This window comes from Setaria viridis, chromosome 2 (assembly GCF_005286985.2).
Source record: "Setaria viridis chromosome 2, Setaria_viridis_v4.0, whole genome shotgun sequence".
In the NCBI taxonomy this organism is placed as follows: domain Eukaryota; kingdom Viridiplantae; phylum Streptophyta; class Magnoliopsida; order Poales; family Poaceae; genus Setaria; species Setaria viridis.
The window spans coordinates 39,719,802-39,740,098 of NC_048264.2; the positions used below are offsets into that span (position 1 = coordinate 39,719,802).

The 20,297-nt window shown below is 43.0% G+C and overlaps 2 protein-coding genes across 4 annotated transcripts; one reads left to right on the top strand and one right to left on the bottom strand.

The window, feature by feature from the left end:
• Positions 1 to 376: 376 nt before the first annotated feature.
• LOC117842392 (protein CHROMATIN REMODELING 4) lies at positions 377 to 14,145 on the top strand. Its single transcript, XM_034722818.2, has 11 exons — positions 377 to 650; positions 1,865 to 2,110; positions 2,771 to 2,872; positions 2,967 to 3,647; positions 4,544 to 4,594; positions 4,769 to 7,414; positions 7,849 to 8,003; positions 9,844 to 9,958; positions 10,729 to 10,796; positions 10,911 to 11,517; positions 11,808 to 14,145. The coding sequence occupies exons 2-11, from the start codon at positions 1,892 to 1,894 to the stop codon at positions 13,836 to 13,838; spliced, it is 6,675 nt and encodes a 2,224-aa protein (XP_034578709.1). The 5' UTR covers positions 377 to 650; positions 1,865 to 1,891; the 3' UTR covers positions 13,839 to 14,145.
• A 630-nt stretch (positions 14,146 to 14,775) lies between these two features.
• On the bottom strand, positions 14,776 to 18,548 carry LOC117842393 (uncharacterized). 3 transcript variants are annotated; one of them, XM_034722819.2, is made up of 4 exons: positions 18,313 to 18,548; positions 17,023 to 18,186; positions 15,849 to 16,183; positions 14,776 to 14,996 (listed from the first exon to the last, which is right to left on the bottom strand). In XM_034722819.2, exons 2-4 carry the CDS (start codon positions 18,065 to 18,067, stop codon positions 14,946 to 14,948), a joined length of 1,431 nt encoding a protein of 476 aa, XP_034578710.1. In that variant the 5' UTR covers positions 18,068 to 18,186; positions 18,313 to 18,548; the 3' UTR covers positions 14,776 to 14,945. The 3 variants fall into 3 exon arrangements, with proteins under 3 accessions (XP_034578710.1, XP_034578711.1, XP_034578712.1); XM_034722820.2 differs by having other exon boundaries at positions 15,784 to 16,183; positions 17,023 to 18,548; XM_034722821.2 differs by having other exon boundaries at positions 15,850 to 16,183; positions 17,023 to 18,547.
• Positions 18,549 to 20,297: the final 1,749 nt, after the last annotated feature.

Sequence of the window (20,297 nt, forward strand, 5' to 3'; positions counted from 1 at the left end):
AGCGGAAGCAGTCATCATCTTTTTGCCAAAGCTCAAACCGTCTCGCAAACCTATAAAACCCCGGAAGAATTCGCGAGCTTCCCACGCAAATGATCCGCCCGCTCCGCCCAGCAATCCCGCCTCCCCCGCCCGCGGCCGCGCCTGGAGCGGCGGGCCGCGCGCGGCCACCGACCCCCGCGCCCTCGCCGTCTCCACGCCACCGCGGGGAGCGCGGCGCCCACCCGCGCGCGGTGCGCACCCTCCCCCACGTGTCCCCCCTGCCGCCCGGGGGCCCCGCCTGTCACCCACCGTCCCCGGGGTGGGCAGCCGAAAGCGACGCGTGAAGCGCTCTGCCTTGCCTGCCCTGCCTGCCTGCTGCCCTCAGCGCTCGCCTCTCGTCACGCGCCCCCTCCACAACCCCCGATGCGATGGGTGCCCCTGCCCCTCGATAGCCGCGCCGCTCTCCTGCCCCCGTTCCCCATTTGCATCCTCGCCCCGCCTCCCTGCCCTAGCGCCGCCCTCCACCTCTATTCGCCCCAAGCGCCGCCGCCGCCGCCGCATCATAGGCCTCGCCGCCGCCCCGGCTCCGACCTGCGGCCTCCGGAGGTGCTGCTGGCGCGCGATCCGCCGCGGCGTCCGTTGGTCCGGCCTCGATTCGACGGCGCGGGGAGGTGAGGCGGATCTCTGCAGCGCGATTCGGCGCGGTTTTGGGGCGGGTTTATGGGGGTTCTGTATGGAATTTTGTTGTGAAATGGTTTGCCGGCGGGTGGAGTTCGGGGGTTAGGGCGGAGATTCGGATTTGGGTGTGTGTGGCGGATGTGCTGTATGAGGCTGTCGAGTAAGTTACCTGTGGCGAGCTAGTGCTTTTGCGAGCTCTGATGCTTCAGCTTGCACGGTCCGGTTGGGAGTTAGTCTTGTTGTCTCTCTATGTGGAGAGAGCTAGTTCGTTGATTAGTTCGGTTCCTGTACTAGGGTCTAAATGCAGTGAACGCCAAAATTAGGGAGATTCAGTTCACGAGGTGAAGCATGGGGGTGTCCTGACTGAAAGTACCAGTGTGCTTGTGATGCTTGGTTTGGTGATTTGGCTGTAGTGCTAGTTGTGTGGTGGGCTGGATAATGGTTATAACAGCTTTATCATGTGAGTCTAAAGCAGCCAAACATGGAAAGTTTGTGGCAACTATTGATTAGTCCATCATGCTGATGGTTAATGCTGGCTAGTTGTGTAAAAATGATTAGGAAGGAAGGGTTTATGTGATCTTTCTCTATGGGTTTTGGCGATTTGTTGGGTTCTGTGTTCTGTCTTTATATGTAAAGTTCCAATTTCACTATACATGGAATGTTAATAAATTGACAAGCAACAACCAGGGAGTTCTGTCTAACTTTGTTTGTCTTTTAGCTTTCACACGGTTTTTCTATGATATGAAAATGGTTTGCTTTGTTCATTTAAATATTTAATGCTACTCTGTGGCTTCTGTTTTTTTTTTCAAATTTGCATTTGCTGTTCCACAACAATACATAGTCCAAATTGAAAAGGGAATTCAGTGGAAACCAATAGCCCAAGTGCAATGGATATTTTGTTGCAAACTTGCAATATGTGCTGTCACACACCACTATAACAGATAGTTACTTCAAGCTTATGACTTCACGAATGCTTTATTTTGGCATGAAAACATACGATACCTTAGTAGAATCTTATACTTAAAATACCAACTGTTCTAATGCATCAGCCCATAGTGTTCTTATACTTGAATACTTGATTAAGTCATGCTTGATCTCACTTGAGATTTGATGTGGGTTTTGTGATGGCACAATGTATTATGGGTGGTGTCATTTGAGCTCGGCTATTAATAAAAAAAAATTGCATTGCTCCTTGTTCTGATTGCAGTATGCCTCTGACGCAAGTGTGCTGAAGATGAAGGAGAGGAGCTCTTTATGTGATAGTGCTGCTGATGGAAATTGGGGTTTGAAGTACAAAAGGAAAAGGAGCAAGTTAACAGTTAGCCCATCTAACGACAATGAGGCTACCTCGCCAACATCAGACTCTCCAAGGAGCTACGGTTCCACCAAAAAGAAGTTGAAGCATGACGCTAACATTTCTCCATCTGCCAAGAAGATAAGAGGGCATGACGGGGTGAATTTCTCAATCAATACCTGTTCATTTGTAGTTTGCCTTTAGTCTTTCATGTAGATATTGTTTGTGAGCTTTTTGATAGGATATTGTTTAAGATTAATACTTCACTACTTTTTTGTGCTGTGCTACCATGCAAATATGAGCGGAAGGCTTAAACAATGATTTCATAATGTAGCCATTATGGAAAAGGTATTCTTCATGGAGCATGCATAGTACGATTCTAGTGAAACACCTGTACCATGGTTCAGGTCTTTAGGAAACCTTTTCATACAAGCAAGCAAGCCAAGTGAATTAGGAGCCTACATGTTTTATTAACATGCGAATTCTCACACCTGCAATAGCCTGTCATACTCGTTCATACTAGCTTGATATGCCTGAGCTTCCATGATACTATTTTGTTCAAGATAAATGCTTGCAAGTATGTTGAAATGGCACATCTAATTAGATTGTGACACATGGTTGAGGGGAATTTCTTAGCAACTGCAACGGGAAAATTGGTTATGAATAATGGGAGCAATTCCGTCTTCCTCCAAATATCAACATAAGAATTACATTTTTTTTAATTTTGAAATTTATACACTTCCTATTTATGAACTGCTTTGTATGTGACTTCAGTTGTGTTTTCCAAGTTTGCTTATACATATTACTTTTGTTTCTCAGTATTTCTATGAATGCGTAGTATGTGATCTTGGTGGCAATCTTCTCTGTTGTGATAGCTGTCCGCGTGTTTACCACTTGGAATGCCTCAATCCTCCTCTTAAGGTTTGTATTGAGTCTGTTGTTTGGTTTGAAAACTATATATTTTTATTACAATGACAATTTTTTAATCTCTTACATTCTTCCATCCCCAATCTAGCGTCCACCCCCTGGGAAGTGGCAATGCCCAAGATGCCGTCCGAAAAAAGGTAGCTTGAAGCTGATAGGTAATGCAGAAGCTGACACTTCTAAACATGAAAGAACTACTAGGATGTTTACAAGTACGACATCAGATAGTCCACCTTCCCATACAAAAGTCTCTTTTAAGACCCGGAGCTCCACACAAGAAAAAATTGGATCAAACGAACAAGGAAAACAGTCATCTGGTGGCATTTTGAAGGGGGGTGACCCTAGTCTGAAGAAGAATGAAGGTGAGAAAAAGAAGACACTGATATTACATTTGAAGAAGCGTTCAACCAAGGAATTATCAGAGAATGCTAAGCCTTCAACGTCAGAATTTGTTGGAGAACCTTCAGAGGAGAAAATTGTGAAACATGGAAGTGTTTTGAAACTGAAGAAACATCCACCCCGTATGGACTCGTCTCCAAATAAATCTAAAAGCAGGAGGCAAAGTAGTCAGAGAGACAGTAAAAGATCTGGCACAAAAAAGCTTAAATATTCAACGTCTGATGATGACAGCGTTTCCTCAACAGAACCATCCACATCTCTTGATAACAGTGAATCACCACCAAAAAGAAAACCCTCGGATGGAAAGACGCCTTCATCTAGTACCAAGAAAGGAAAAAAGAAAGTGAAATTTGTTGAAAAAAAGCACCCTGAGGTACTGAAGCAAACACCTTGTTATGTTCTAATATTCGGCAAGTAAATAGAATATGCCATTTTCCCCCAAAATGCTCCTAAGTATTTTTTCCTGCTTTGGTGGACACATTAGTATATTAATTTTATATTTTTCTTCGACATGTACTATAAAATGTGCTATATTTTCATTTTCTGTATATTATTTTTCTCCTGTTAAAGTTGGCATCGTTCCTGTTGTGGTTACTTGAGCCCCCCTTTTTTGTTTGGTTATAGCCCTTTATTTTTTTCCCTTTTAACCTTTTGTCATCTAGTATATTATAGTCCATGGCATCACCTCTGTTATTTTTTTTCATTGGATGCTAGTCTGATAGCATGATTAGCCATCTCTGTTTGACCATTGTGTGAATGTGGGTTCATGTTGAGAATTGCAATTTAACTAGCAAGATGAACACCCTATTCAATGCTGCACTCTTATAAAAAAACTGAACATAGGTTGAAGACCCAAAATTTTGACCATGAACTTACGTATCTTTTTGAGATATACTATCATACAATGCTTTCGGTCATTTTTGTATGTCTTGAACATAAAGTTAGCTAGTCACACATTTTTTTCTTTTCAACCTTTTGTTATCTAAAATTTTAGTCCATGGCAGCACAATTTTTAGGTTTGTCTTCAGCTGCTAGGCTGCTACATGATTAGCTGTCCCTGAGTTGATTATTGTGTGTTCATTTGTTAAGGGTTGCAGTTGGATCAAGTTCTATTGCATAATGAGCACCTTATTTGATGCTGCATTCTTTCCAATGTTCTATCTTAATGCAATGACACGCAGCTCTCCTGCGTATTCAAGGAAAAAAACACAGAAATTTTGTAACACAAAAATGTCATAGTGACGCTTTATACCTGTATACATTGTGCAGGAGCAGAGTGTGGTAGGAGACAAAATAACGACTCCTCAGGAGGATCAGCAGGTTGGTCAGGACAGTTATCTACTATTGTGGATATCAGTGTCTGCTATCTGCACTACATTATCTATATACTCCATATTGCATCTTCAAACAATCAGTTTTAGTCTTCCCTTTTCCTATACTCCTATTATTTGTGCCATTGAATCTGATTATTGTAATACATTACTCTTTGCTTAGGTTGATCGCATCCTAGGGTGTCGGCTTCAGATGGATGATATGACTCCTTGTGCTTCCGGTGGACCAGAAACTAGCCATGACATGCCTAATAGATCTCATGATGGAACACAGTCTTCTAGCAATGGTACAGCGGAGGAAGTATGTGCTGATGAATCAGCAAATCATGGTGATGAAAATCATTTGCCAACTTTAGAAACGCAAAAGGAAACAAACAGTAAATCCTGTAAAAATAAGGGGCCAATAAAGGAAGAACAAGTCAAGAAGATAGTATCAGGACGTTCAGGTGATCAAACCAGTATAATAAGTGATGATCGAGTAGTCAGAGAAAATGTTGCAGCTTCAATAAATGGTGAGGATGAGACGACATCTGATATACCAGCAGAAAAGGATGGTGCCAAACTTCCAGTTTCAGAAGCTGATACAATGGTCCAGACCAAGCAAGAGCATACAGCTGAAAGTAAATTGCATGGAAAAATAGAAGAACTAACAGGAAAGGACTACAATGATGTTGGATATGAGTTCTTGATCAAATGGGTTGGAAAATCAAATATCCACAACAGCTGGGTTTCTGAATCTGAGGTAAAAATATTAGCAAAAAGGAAGCTAGAAAATTACAAAGCAAAGTATGGAACGAGTCTGATAAACATTTGTAAGGAACAGTGGTGCCAGCCACAAAGAGTTATTGCTCTTCGTACTTCCTTAGATGATGTAGAAGAGGCTTTAATCAAATGGTGTGGTCTTCCTTATGATGAATGCACCTGGGAAAGATTAGATGAACCTACCGTGATGAAATATAGCCATTTGGTCACTCAGTTCAAAAATTTTGAGAGTCAGGCTTTGGGTAAAGATGTGGCAGATGATTATGCAAATACAAGGAATCGACTGGAGCTTAATGTATTGGTTGATCAGCCAAAAGAACTTCAAGGAGGAATGCTCTTCCCTCATCAACTGGAAGCATTGAACTGGCTGCGTAAATGCTGGTACAAGTCAAAAAATGTCATTCTTGCTGATGAGATGGGTCTTGGAAAGACAGTATCAGCTTGTGCTTTTCTATCATCTCTATGTTGTGAATTTAAGATTAATTTGCCATGTCTTGTCTTGGTTCCTCTTTCTACAATGCCCAACTGGATGGCTGAATTTGCGTCTTGGGCTCCTCATTTGAATGTTGTGGAGTATCATGGTTCTGCACGGTCACGATCTATCATTCGCCAATATGAGTGGCATGCGGGTGATGCAAGTCAGATAGGTAAAACCAAGCGGCCGTACAAGTTTAATGTTTTGCTCACCACTTATGAAATGGTGCTTGTTGATGCTGCATATCTGCGTTCTGTCTCATGGGAAGTTCTTATTGTTGATGAGGGACATCGTCTGAAGAATTCTAGCAGCAAACTCTTTAGTTTACTCAATTCACTTTCATTTCAGCACAGGGTTTTGTTGACTGGAACTCCCTTACAGAACAACATTGGTGAAATGTACAACTTATTGAACTTCTTACAACCTACTTCTTTTCCTTCTCTTTCATCATTTGAGGAGAAGTTTAATGATCTTACAACAGCAGAAAAGGTGGACGAGCTGAAGAAACTCGTAGCTCCTCATATGCTTCGGAGGTTGAAAAAAGATGCAATGCAAAATATCCCCCCAAAGACGGAGCGAATGGTGCCTGTCGAATTGACATCAATACAGGCTGAATACTACCGTGCTATGCTTACAAAGAACTATCAAGTACTGCGCAACATTGGAAAAGGTGGTGCTCATCAGTCTTTGCTGAACATAGTAATGCAGCTTCGGAAAGTCTGCAACCATCCATATCTTATTCCCGGAACTGAACCTGAATCTGGTACACCCGAGTTTCTGCATGAAATGCGCATAAAGGCCTCAGCAAAGCTAACCTTATTGCACTCTATGCTTAAAATATTACACAAGGATGGTCATCGTGTCCTTATTTTTTCTCAGATGACAAAACTTCTTGACATCCTTGAAGATTATCTGACTTTAGAGTTTGGTCCTAAAACATTCGAAAGAGTTGATGGTTCGGTATCTGTGGCAGAGCGCCAAGCAGCGATTGCTCGTTTTAATCAGGATAAGACACGTTTTGTTTTCTTGCTTTCTACACGTTCATGTGGACTTGGCATTAATTTGGCCACTGCAGATACTGTTGTCATATATGATTCAGATTTCAACCCACATGCTGACATACAGGCAATGAATAGGGCACACAGAATTGGACAATCGAACAGACTTCTGGTTTACAGGCTTGTAGTTCGTGCTAGTGTTGAAGAGCGTATTTTGCAACTTGCCAAGAAGAAATTGATGCTTGATCAACTTTTCGTGAACAAATCAGAATCACAGAAAGAAGTGGAAGATATCATTCGTTGGGGAACAGAGGAACTCTTCAGGAATAGTGAGAATGCAGACGGTAAAGATAGCAATGAGGCTTCAGGTGCTGTAGCTGATGTTGAATTTAAGCATAAAAGAAGAACTGGTGGCCTAGGTGATGTTTATGAGGACAAATGTATTGATGGTTCTGCCAAGCTTGTTTGGGATGAAAATGCCATCATGAAGCTGCTTGATAGATCAAACCTTCCATCAACAGTGGCCGAAAGCACTGATGGGGACTTGGACAGTGATATGCTTGGTACTGTGAAGGTAATTTGACCTGTGTGCTTTCTCCTACAAAAATGGTGACTATGTATGCAATCACTTCTGCTAAATTATTATGATATCAATATCCACGTGTCAAAATTGTTGATGTATTATAGATTGTGTTACAAAGTCTGCACTAAAATTTAGATCTTTAGCTCTTATACCACCTTAACTAGCACATATTTATGTTCCTGAATCCTGATCTCCCAGATGCTGCCTAGGTGCTAAGACACGCATTCCTGCCTAGCTAGTTTATCCTGCCCAGGCATCCACCTAGACTCACCTAATCGCTGATTAGATGCTAGGCTGCCACCTGACTAGCTAGGCTGTACTTCCATTATCCCTTTTTTTTAGGGTGATGTAGGTTTTACTTTGTGCTATTGATAGCCTCTTTCTGGAGATCTTCCTAATAGTTTTCTCTTGTCTCTGTTAAGCAGTCAATAGATTGGAATGATGAGCTGAATGATGAACCTGGAACCAACGAGGATATTCCCAATATCGATAATGATGGGTGCGAGCAGGCATCTGAATCAAAGCAAGGTGCCGGTACTCGTGCAGAAGAAAATGAATGGGATAAACTTTTACGTGTCAGGTACTCCGCAATACTCCACACACTTGTATTTCTTGTGCTGAAGAGTCCATAATTCAGAGGTTTAAGTAGGTTCAAGGTGATGGTCTTACCAATGTACTAAAATTTTAAAAACCTTTACCTCATTTTAAAAAGCATACCTTCACTTGATTCTCCTTGCTCTCCTTGTTTAGTTTATAATCTATCAAGCCAGAAATAAAGTTTCTCCTAACAAGCCAGAAATAAAAATTTACCTAAAAAAAGCCAGAAAGGAAAACAAAATTGCAAGAATACATACTCCAATGCTAGCATGTAGGAACAGTGAACAATTCATGCAGCTTATCAACTTTTATGCTTTGTGCCATCACAGTGGAGGCAAAGCTTGTATCCTTGCTTATTAGGGGAACAAATGTTTATACACCGTTCCCCATTTGGGGTGGAAAGCACCACTTGAATTTTGGTGTCATATACCGAGTATACAGGATTTGGGGCCGTTTGAGCATCAAAATCTCATTTAAACAAGGAAACCCTTCACAGCGTGGATTTATATACTTAAATATATAATTTGTTGAGACAAGGAAAGGCCTAGGTTCTCTAGTTACTCTGATGATTGGTTTCCCTGCTTAGTGCGCTCTCTTTCTCTTGCATTTTGACCATGGCAATTGATTATAAAACTAAGAGTAAAATGCACGGGTGGGCCTCGAACTTGGCACGGTGTGTCATCTGGGTCCTAAACTCCCAAAATGCACATTCAAATCCTCAAACTTGCTAATCGGTTTACGTGAGGTCCAAATCACCATTACTTAACTTAAATCACCATGTATACTGTGGGGCCCACGTGCGATGCCCATCTCTCTTTTCTTATTCGCTCTTTCCTATCGCCCTCCTCTCATCCCCTCCCCCTCCATGGCCGGCAATGAGCACCTTCCCTCCCCCTCAATGGTCCTCTGAGCCCTTGACGATGGGATCTTGTACTTCCCCGTGGCGATAGCTGAGCCTTCTCCTCGTTGAGCTCTCAACGGTGGGATCCCGTCCTCGCCTGTGCCGTTTTCCGATGGTGGCGGCTGAGCTCATGACCGCGGCGACGCCCACGCTTGCACGGCCGATTTGCCGTAGGAAGAGCGCCGTGAGGCGGCGGGCGAGCTCACCATGGCAATGTCTCTGCTCCGACCTCAACTCGCCGGCTCTACTCCGACCTCACTTGCACCGGCCCTCCTCCGGCCTTGCGCGTGCCAGTCCTGCTTCAAGCTTGCCCGCGGCCGTGCTTTTCCCACTTTGAGCTTGGTGGCCCGCGGGCTCGATTCGCCTGAGCTCGCGACGTACCGCTGCTACCACCGACGCATGGGTGTGTGCCCCTGACCTAGCTATGTTTTCTGCCACCCATGCTCGCGCCGCTGGCCATGGCGGAGCCACCTCTAGACTTGAGCGACTAATGCCCCCGCGTCCAATGCTGCTAGCTGAACCGACGAGCCGCCAACAGCCACCACCGCTCTGGGCTGCTCCTGCGTGCGGACCCACTTGCTGGAATTGCCACCGCCACCACCAACCAAGGAGCAGAGGCCGATCCAGCCTGTGTTCATGGCAGTTTTACAAAAGGGTTCCCTAAAAACTGACAATTCTGAACCCAAAAATGTGTATTGTAGATCTTACAGAAAACCCCCTCTAGGAATATAGAAGCTAGTCAGCAGAAACATGGATGATTTAATCTAATTAAATGTGATTTAATCTAATTAAAGTGAGCCAATTAGCAAGTTTGAGGATGTATATGCGCATTTTGGGAGTTTGGGGACATGGATGACACAACGAGCCAAGTTCAAGGTCCGGCTGTGCATTTTACTCTAAAACTAAAATAATGTTATTTCAGATGGGAGCAATATCAAATTGAGGAGGAAGCATCTCTTGGTCGAGGCAAACGTTTAAGGAAGGCTGTTTCTTACAGGGAAACATTTGCAGCACTTCCTAATGAAGCCTTAAGTGAGGTACTTTTGTGTTGGACTGACCTTTTTGTACATATTTCTTCAGTTCTCATCAGAAAGCACCGATGCTTCATTTACCACTTTGCTACTAACTACATGACAAATATGACTAGTAAAGATAGATCTGTCCTAGCTAGTGAATACTTTGTTTTCAAATAGATTGCAATTTTCACCAGGCATATGTACGAAGGACATTACATTTCATATTTGGGCTATAATGTGAAAAATTGCCCTCACAATAATACCACAAATGTAAATATTGTAAATATGATGGCACTCCCTCTGGTTGCAAATAAAGTCATTTAAGCCACAGAAATTTTCTGCAAATGCGTTGTCATTTAATTTTGAGGCTCAATTCACTCCATTCTTCATGAGTGTTCAAACTGATATGTTTATGGTGAATGGGAATATGTGTAGGTGCAAATAAGTCATTGATCTTGTAAGTTGCTCAAACATGTGACCAAACTTCTGTGTGTATTGGTGCCTTGAGCTGGTGCAGAGTGTTATCTGGGCGACCATGGAGCTTAGTAGGCTTCCATATAGATGCTGCACTAGGAGTCAATTTAGAGTAATGAATGATTCAATTTCTTGAAAGTTTACACTTTCCTCCATGGCTCATACGGATAGCACATATAGATGACTTTGTCCCAAGTGATATTGCACTTACATAGATATTTGTATGTATTGCCACTTTTCATTTGCTACTGTCCTTTCACGCTTATCTTCCTACAGTTTGTGTTATTGTGCAATGATTTGCTGATATTGGTATGCAGGACTCTGACGAGGGAGATGAACCAAAGAGAGAATATACTGCTGCTGGACTGGCCTTGAAGGAAAAATAGTATGCCCTCCTCTCCACTCTCTCCCTGGCTTTCTGTCACACTGCAGGCCATATGCTAGCTTGCACAGGTACTATTTTAATCTTCAGGCACTGATCTACCTCTGCTTTTGACAGTGGAAGACTTCGAGCTAGACAAAAGGAAAGGATTGCTCAGCGGCACATAATCAAGAACTATGCTGATGATAAATTTGAAGAGTTTATGACACCATATGACTCCATTGCTAATGACCATGCCGAAAATCCTTTAGTAATAGTAGAAGACCCAAATTCTTCACAGCTATCTGGAGCTAAACGTTTCAGTGAATCAACTGCAGAAATGAGGCAATCCTCAAAGAAATCAAAGAGATATGCTGAAGTCCCTCAAGATCTTTATGCCAGAATTCCTGGTAACGCTGCTTCATCTAAACACCACTCAAAGGGTACAGATGTCTTCAACCCAGGGACCCCAAATCACTTGCTACCTGTACTCGGTCTTTGTGCTCCAAATGCTGATCAGGTGAACTCATACAAAAACTCACTTAGTGGGCCAAGCATAAAGGAGCATAAAAAGGCTAGTGGTGACGTAGCCAACAAACAGCTTTCAACTGCTGCTGACCATTCTAGTGAGCATAGAAATGAACCTCAGTCAGCTTCTGACAAGGCCATCTTTCCTGGTGCATCTGAGGAGGCTTTGAGAAGGCTAAATAACATCATTCCAGATAGTTATTTTCCCTTCAGTCATGTATGTTCTCTTCTCTGTTTTTGCATTTCCACTTCTTTTGGAACTTGGTCCACTAACTTATTCAGTTAGCCAGTAACTTGCTTATCATTAATATGTTTCTTCACAAACCAAAAGTTTAAGATTAGTTCCTCACTTTCATACGTACAACATAGCTCTGGTTTTGATATTTGATTTTATGGGTATAGTGTTAACAGAGTGAAATCATTCTCAAGAGGAAGTACCATTTTGTTTTTATCAAGTTAAGAGCAGCATTAAGGAGCAGGAAAAATAACGTTTGTTCTTATGTGCAGATTCCTCCTATATCAGGGAAGGGGGTTGATCCTGTTGAAAATTCTGGACCTTCCATTGCTTCATTTCAAGGGAAGCTGGGTCTTCCGAACTTTGGTCTGGATGACAACATTCCACTTAAGCATATGAAATCTATACCTGATATGCTTCCGAACCTGTCACTGGGTGCTCAGAAAGATTATATTCGTAATTCTGTCCCAGAGTTGCCAGATAGTTCATTGTTACCAAACTTCATGGCAGATATTGCTGGTACTTCGAAGCAAAAGTCATTTATGTCTGGCCTGGTTCCAGGGCTGGGTCTAAGCCCAGTGCAACCAATCCATTCAGCAATGCCTGATAATCACAAGAAGGTCTTGGACAATATAATGATGCGTGCTCAATATGCCTCAAACAAATTCTTGAAGAAGAGATCAAAGCTAGATTATTGGTCAGAAGATGAACTTGATGCTCTGTGGATTGGAGTTCGTAGGCATGGAAGGGGAAATTGGGATGCCATGCTTAGAGATCCAAAGTTTAAGTTTTTGAACCACCGAACTAGTGAAGAACTGGCGTCAAGATGGATTTTGGAGGAGCAGAAAATTATAGAGGAACCAATGTCTACAGCCACTAGACGTCCCAGCTCTACACCATTTCCTGGAATATCGGACGCAATGATGTCCCGGGCACTGAATGAAAGTAACTTCTCCAAACTGAGAATGGAGCAACCTAAGCTACAGTCCCACTTAACTGATATTCAGCTAGGTTCCAGTGACATCATGTCCAGACTTCCTCATGTTGAAGCTGCTAATTACATGAACTCGGGTGAGGGTGGCCCATCTCAGATACCATGGCAGGATTTCAAGCATAGATCAGGTTATGGTGGAGATTTTCCTGGCAGTACATTTGACAAGTTAGAGAAACCTGATATTGGGTTGATCCCACCATTTATGCCAAATCCTTTTATCAGTGATAGCATTGGTTCACTGCCCATAAACAGAAAAACTAATAGTGCCGTTCTGCCGAATGAAATCCGGCCAAGTTCTTGTGAGAACATTCTTCTTCATGGTGTTTCAGACGGGCAGATCAACTTACTTCATGAGATGCAGCGTCGTGTGAGGTTAGGCAAACAACCCATGGAGATGAATCTCAACCACACAGACCACTCAAATCCTCAGCTTGATAATACTGGCGGTCTTGGAGGTTTGAAATCAAACAAGTTACCTCATTGGCTTGAGGAGGCTGTACGTGCTCCTTCATCGAAGACACCTGAACGTGAGCTACCTGCAACTGTTTCAGCAATTGCTCAATCTGCTTGCCTTCTTCTTGGAGAACAAGAACCGGCAATACCTCCATTCCTCATACCGGGAACACCTCTTTCTCGCCCAAAGGACCCTAGAATTAATTTAAAGAAGAGGAAACTCCGCAAGGTTCAGCAATCGACCTCCCATGTAGAGCATTCCAAAACTGGATCTGGCCAAGGCGATCATGACGCAATTACCACGCCCCCATCCATTGAAGCTTCACCTGCCCCTCCTTCTGTTGATGGTAATGATGGTGCCCCGTCACTCAACTTGAACTCTCTGTCATCATCTTCCGCTTGCAGTCAGGGGAAAGATGAGGCACCTCCCACATTTGAAGAATCACACCCAACCGTGGAAGGTTCAGAAGCTATTGAGGCAACCTGTACATCGAAGTCACAGGCTCCTGACAAGTCTAGCGAATCTCATGGATCATCAATAAAAGATGCTCCTGAGACCGAAGCCAGATTGCCTGAATCAGATAATTCAGCTCCAGTGGCTCCTGAATTGCCAGTTGTGGGTGACGTGCCTGGGACGAGCAGCAGCAGAGCAGCTGACATGCCTGTGCCATCTGATGACAATGACTTGAAACAGAAAAATCCACTTGGCAATGCCAGGATCACCGTGAACCTAGAGGAGCCGATGGAGAAACTGGCTCCACTTGAGGAGACCAAGGACTCGGATGCATCGCATCCAGTTTCGGCGCAAACAGTCGACGAAGACGGGGTGGATGAAATCACCTCAGATGAGCATTAGACCCGTGCCATTAGCCCGACATTCATTTCTGTCTCTTCCGTTCAACAGAACACTGGGATTTTCCCTTCTCCCAATGTTTCCAGTGTGGGTGATCTCTTGTTGTGTAATGCTGTAGTGCAGAATGCAGATAGAGCAAAAATCCAAGGACTAGTCCTTAGCAGTAGTAGTTGGGCGCTAGTCCGGCCGGAGCAACTCTCGGAAACCTGTATACAAGAAATGTATATTTTTGCTAACATGGTGTTGGGGGTGTGCGCGTGTGTAGACTGTAGACCGCTATTCATTTATTTATGCGTATATGGTTTAGTAAGGCATGCTGTCTGTCTAGCGCAGTGGCTGTAAGCCTGCAAGACTGCTATTGCCTTGCCCTGAGTGGCGGCCTGATAGAACATGAGCAGTTATCCTGAGACTGCATTCGAGAGCATTCATGGTTCGCCTGGTGCCATTGTACACTGGTAGCGGTAGCGCCTGGTGCTGATGCATGAGACCTCTATGCCTCGCCACTTTTTTTCTCTCTCTTTTTTTGTTTTCCTGAATCTATGCCTCGCCGCTGAGAGCATGCTAGCCCAGAAAACATGGAATGCTTGTCCTTGCTCGTGTTGATGCAGCGCTTTTGCGTGAGAGGACCCAAATGTGCCCTCAGTCTCCAAAGCCAGGCCAGATTCCTCTCACGTTGATTTACCATCAACATGCTTACGCGAAGCAGAAATTGTTCGTGTCACCACAAATTGCATTTACTTGGAGAAATAAAGTCACTGACTTAAGCAAATGGGGCGTGAAAAGAAATTGATCTAGCAGGCCTGAATTTTCAAGCCGAATGACAAACTAAAGGTGGGTTACAAAGCACTTTCCAGCTTCGGGTCACTCCGCGTTGCAGATAACTCGTCAGAAGTGAAGTATTTTTTTTTCACTCTTCTTTTCATCCAGGGAAAAAATCACATTGAACAGTAAATGAGAAATTATTGCAAGTCCAAACATGGTAACTGGTAGCCGCAATTAACAATCTAGGCAGTAGGTAGTTGCTTTACATTGCTACAGTAATTGGTGTAAGTATAAATTGCTGCTGCGTCAACATGAAAGGGAAGGAAATTGCCGACCAGCCTTGACAATTCAAAACATGTCCAAGGTTGGTAACACATCAAAATTTACTGAGGCTGGCTCCTGCAGAAGAGAGTTCATTTAAGCTATGTTAGTACACTGGAACACGTAAAAGCACTGGAAAATGCAAAATTGCCAACATGCAAGCCAACAATTGCACAACAGTGCGAGTGGATATCTTGATGGCTTCATAGCCTGAGAGATTGTTCCAAACTCTGTGTAAGTGCAGTGGCCATGGCTGACAATAGATGGGTAGACGACTTAGCCATACTAGCCAGCTGCTTCTCGAGTACACTTTACTCTATGGAAACTTGGAAAGCTCAGGACCATGGTGCTGCGAATAGGAATGCAAAACAAGATTACTCTAAACTGGACAACCTACAGTCACTGCTCTAATCAAAATGATATTTAGGAGGCTGCTCCCCTTGGTGCGATTGGCAATTTGCCATACAGAGCAGGTATTGGACAGAGGTAGCACAAGGCCAAATCTTTATAAGTTATTGACTTTGCTGGGGTGAAATGTAAACAACAGAATGGCTGGGTTCAGAAACTAGGAGTTTACAGAATGTGTATCACAATGCAAGGGTACTGACAAAACAGATAAACCTGACTCAGGTTGCTTCTGCAAGACATATGTAACTAGTTTTTTTTTTTTTGAGATATACATATGTAACTAGTTGGGTAGCTTGGAAACATGGCAATCACAAGCACACGGCCCCATGCTGTACTGGAAAATATTTCCCTAATATGTATATATGCAAAATATATGCCTGTAAACCAAGCAGCTCTTTCTGCTTGTATGTAGTACCTCTAAAATGAAAACTCTGAAACCTAAGAAGAACTACTGTACCTTCACTAATGCTATCATGCTGAACGTTGACGAGAACGCACTTATTATGGTTCAGTAAAACTTAACTCTGTTTCTTGCTGGGAGGCAGTCCATCCAGGTTCATAAGCTTCTAGAAACCCAAGCTTTGCTTTGTTTGGGAGGTCATGTGGATGGACAAACGGAACCCCTTGTGGCCACCCAATTTCAGTTCTGATATTCTCACAAGGGCTATCCAACGACCGAATGTGGCTTTCACATTCTTTGATATTGCAAAATCTCAGCTTGATGCCTTTCTTGTCTGCAATGTCCTGAACACGCTCCTTGAGCACCCTCTGCGCCTCTAGGCGAAGTCTTTTAGAAGGAGGGAGTGGCTTTGTTCTTGTACTTCCATTCTTTTTCTTCATCGCAGAGTTAAATGTTGCTGGATCAAATTGAATAAGCTATAAATACATAGTACTCCGATAAAAGAAAGTTTTATGAGGTCCAAACCCCAGGTATATACATAAACAACGAAAATTGGATCAACCACATTTAGATATTATATATCCCTATTAGTATGGTCCAATATATCAAGTTTGTCCTTCCAAAAAAAAAGTTTTACACAGTAGACAAGACATGCCCTTGGCTTCGAGTCCTATAACATGGATCAGTAATAGTCAAGCTAGAATAAAGGAAACCATATCTACTAATACACAATGTTACCAACAGGTAGGGTTCCCTCAGTTCCAAATTCTGTGATAATGAGTGAGATGTCTTGGTATATCACTATGCAAAGAAACTTGCCATAAACTAGATCACCCTAAACCTAGGTATGGTCTAGAGAAGTAGGCCTGGTCTATGATATGCAGTCTATAAGAACACAGCTGTTTTTGTTGTAGGTCTCCATTCTTTTATTTCAACTAGGGTGTTTTCACTTGCGTGGAGTAGAATCATACCAAGGTCTCATACTTGACCAGATGCACCTATGTTGGAGTAAATCTTACCATGTATCACATATAAATTGAGAACACACACTAAACACACCTAAGTACAAAAGGTGTTATTGCATCTAAAAAAATACAAAAGGTGTTGGTTATACAAATGGTTACACATGAGGCAGGAGTAGTTGTGCCAGTAAGCATTTTTTTTCCTTCCAAGCCATGTAACCAGCAGATGGTAAAACCATATTATGATGCACTCTAATATAATGAGGATGGCTTGGAGGAGAGAGCATCCTGACATGAGGCACATCAGGAGCTTTATGTATAGGCACTTAGTTACCTGAATCCTGTTCTGCATGTGGTGATGGTTCATCATCCTTGGGAAAAAGTTGATCAACAGAATGACCTGTCTGCATGAAATCATTAACTGATATGGGTACTTGAAACTGAGCATCAACACCGTGGCCAGCAGCTCTCATCTCTGAGCCACTCAACCTTGCAACTGATCTAGGCATGAGCTTGAAGATCAAAGAACATCGCCCGAACATACATCCCTGTAAGTTTCCAACCTCTGTCTTGTATACAGCTGGATTTACATAGCCAGCAGTTTCCTGATAAAGTGCGAGGCCAGGATACACAACAACATCGTTTGGACCAAGATCCCCATCAAGAAGAATCCAGTGTCCATGCATGTCTTTTACATATAGACCTGACCTATCTGACTTGACTAGGGTAAGCAAAGTCTTATCCGCCTGTTGATCCTGGTCAGAAAATATGAGCAACTGACCATCATCTTGAGAAGCAATGCTATGCTGCTGTACTTCAAATGACGGCCTTGAATGGCAGCATGCAGAAAGAACAGAAGATGATACCTCCTGGCTTCTCAAGGGTATGTTGTCGAGTATGTCAGTAAATGCACAGCTTCTTAAATTCAACGAGAAACTGATTGCATCCAAAATATCTCTTGAAACTTTACCGAGCACCGCAAATATGTCAGGTAGGCCCGAAGGAGGCAATTCCATGGCACCACTGCGATCTGTTACAGTAACCCCAGGTCTGTAATCATACGTTTCCAGCCACATTTGAGGATCCACATAGTAACCAGAGGTCTTGCACCATTCGCGAGCATCATCCGAGTGGACAGCCTCGCTAGGATTGTACCCACGCTGATGGAAGAAGAGGCGAGCGGAGTCCAGGCCGGACCTTAACAGGGCACTTTCAGATGGAGGCAGCTGAATGACGGCTGCTGAATACTGAGCCAAGGACTGCATCAGGGTTGATACACATATCTTGTAGTTCTCTGTAGGGAGGCCCTCGCAGGCTGCAAGATCAACGAGGCGCACGCGGCCGAGAGATGCAAGAATGCTTCCTGCTGCGTCCTCCATAGGATTGATGATTGCTGAATGTTGAGCTCAGTACTGAGCAGGGGAATGTGCCATGGGGGTTCAATTGAACCCAGGGGCGGACTCGGTATAGGAAATGGGTGGACGCATGTACACCCGATATGTTTTGCAAAAAAGGAAAATCGAAGTAAGTTGGGATCAGATCCGAATACAAATAGCTTACTCTAGGGTTTGGGGCGCTCCGTTTCGCTCAGCAGGAAGGAAGGGGAGAAAGCGGGCGGGCTTACCTGGTGCGTGCTCGTCGCTGGCGACGGGCCCGGCGAAGGGCGTCGCCGCTCGCCAGTCGTCGCCTCTATGAACGGAAGGCCACGACCACGAGAGAGAAGCTGAACGGGAGAGAAAAAGATGAGTAGCACACAGGAGGAGCTTTTCCTGTTCTGCCAGTTCAAACATTTGGCTCCGCCATAACATCCCAAACATTGGATTAGGATGCTCGATGCAGATTGCAGCGGCTGCCCAACCACCATTCGCTCGATGTTGAAGATCCTCAAATACAACGCCTGACTCTAGACATCGCATTATCATAAAAACAAAGCAAAATACACCAATAGTGCTAAACCTTATTCAGGTGTGGCATCTAAATAATTAATGATTGATTTGCAGGCATAGATCTCTAAACTTGTTAATTGTATTATACTACTTAAAATTAAATTACCAACAATTTTAGTGTATACTTGCCTATGCGTCATGTTAACATGACTACTCTCTCCGCACTCGATGAACTACTTAGAACTTAGAACTCTTGCTCGGACTACCAAGAGTGACAAGGAAGATGTTAGGGAATGTGAAGTAGATCATAATAAACTTTTTGTTTTTAGTAATTATTGTATGGATGCTATGTAGATGCGAAGTATAAGTATCATCACTTCATAAAACGGTTTGGACTATGTGCGAACTGCGGACACAAATCTAATAGTTCAAGAATCTAAATGACACACGTCAACAAATTCGAATACCATGTGTGAATTTTACTCTTAAAAAACCTAGACATCGGCGCAACGAAGAGAGAAGAGAAGGAAACTTTTTCCTGAAAAAGGCTCCTTCATTTTAACCGGTGCACCCTCTAACAGAGCAAGAAACTACACATGTCGATATAGAGAATAATATGTTGAGCTCTTTGCAAGCCTATGTATCGACATTAACACTTATGCTTTCATGGATGAGCGGACAAGTTCGATCCACGCGAAATTCTCCATTCTCAACTCGATCTCCTTGAGATTATTTTTTTATTTATATATGTCAGATTTAGTGATCGGCAGTTCACAGGGGGTTACTCAGGTGGTAGATTTATAGACGGGGGAGATCGTGAGACCAAGAACTCGAATGGTAACATAGTGGTACAAGGTTTAGACAAGTTCGGATCTCCGAAGAGTAATACCCTACGTCCTATGTTCTGGTGGATTGTATTGCTGATCACATGTGCGAAGAGTTGATCCGAGGTGGGATGAGTTGAGGTCTCCGAGCTCGGGGGTGCCCCTGGCTATAGGTTGACGACCTAAGGTTACAATCGGATATGATCTAATCTTGCTATATGAAAAGCAATCTAAGTCGGTTTACAATAAGTATCTCGTGGTATCTGGGTATAATCCGTTCGCCCAGTCTCTGAACTTGTGCTCTATATATCTTTATGCCTTGGCCCGCACGACATGGTCAGCGAACCCACTTGTCAGAGTCAACCAATATCTTGGTCGGTGGGGACTCGTGGGTATCCTTATCCCTCATTATACATTTATTTCATTATACATTTATTTTAGTGTTTTGGAAACATAATTGCTTTGACAAAAACAGATATGCCTACATGAAAACCTGATATGGCCGTCAATGGGTAGGATTCCTCTTATGTATTTTCTCTGCACGATATATCTTCAAAAATTATAACTTTTTATATGAAATTGGATGGAGATAAATTTCGAACAAAAATTATAGAGCTCGCCAAGGTCTATAACTTTATAATTCACAATATTTTCCTTTCAAATCATCTTGACAAAAATATTATGAACTATAAAATTAAGATTTCATCAAGATTTCATCAAGGTCTACAATTTTTTATAAATCTTGTCTCATTCGAGTTCATATGAAAAATTTATAATTTTTCTAAGGTCCATTGGTAACAAAATTCCGCCACTTGAAGTCGGCTATATATAGGTTTTTAATTTCTTTTGCCCAGATAATTTTATAATTATCTGCAAAACACTAAAATAAAAAAATATAT

Bases quoted from the DNA above. Each gene is read 5' to 3' on its own strand.
- LOC117842393 (XM_034722819.2), bottom strand. From the start codon at position 18,067: ATGGAGGACGCAGCAGGAAGCATTCTTGCATCTCTCGGCCGCGTGCGC. The intron at 16,184-17,022 runs GTAACTAAGTGC...AATTTGATCCAG, and splicing joins ACATGCAGAACAGGATTCAG to CAACATTTAACTCTGCGATG. The intron at 14,997-15,848 runs TTAAGTTTTACT...TCTCTTCTGCAG, and splicing joins CCTCCCAGCAAGAAACAGAG to GAGCCAGCCTCAGTAAATTT.
- LOC117842392 (XM_034722818.2), top strand. From the start codon at position 1,892: ATGAAGGAGAGGAGCTCTTTATGTGATAGTGCTGCTGATGGAAATTGG. The intron at 2,873-2,966 runs GTTTGTATTGAG...TCCCCAATCTAG, and splicing joins GCCTCAATCCTCCTCTTAAG to CGTCCACCCCCTGGGAAGTG. The intron at 8,004-9,843 runs GTACTCCGCAAT...ATGTTATTTCAG, and splicing joins GATAAACTTTTACGTGTCAG to ATGGGAGCAATATCAAATTG.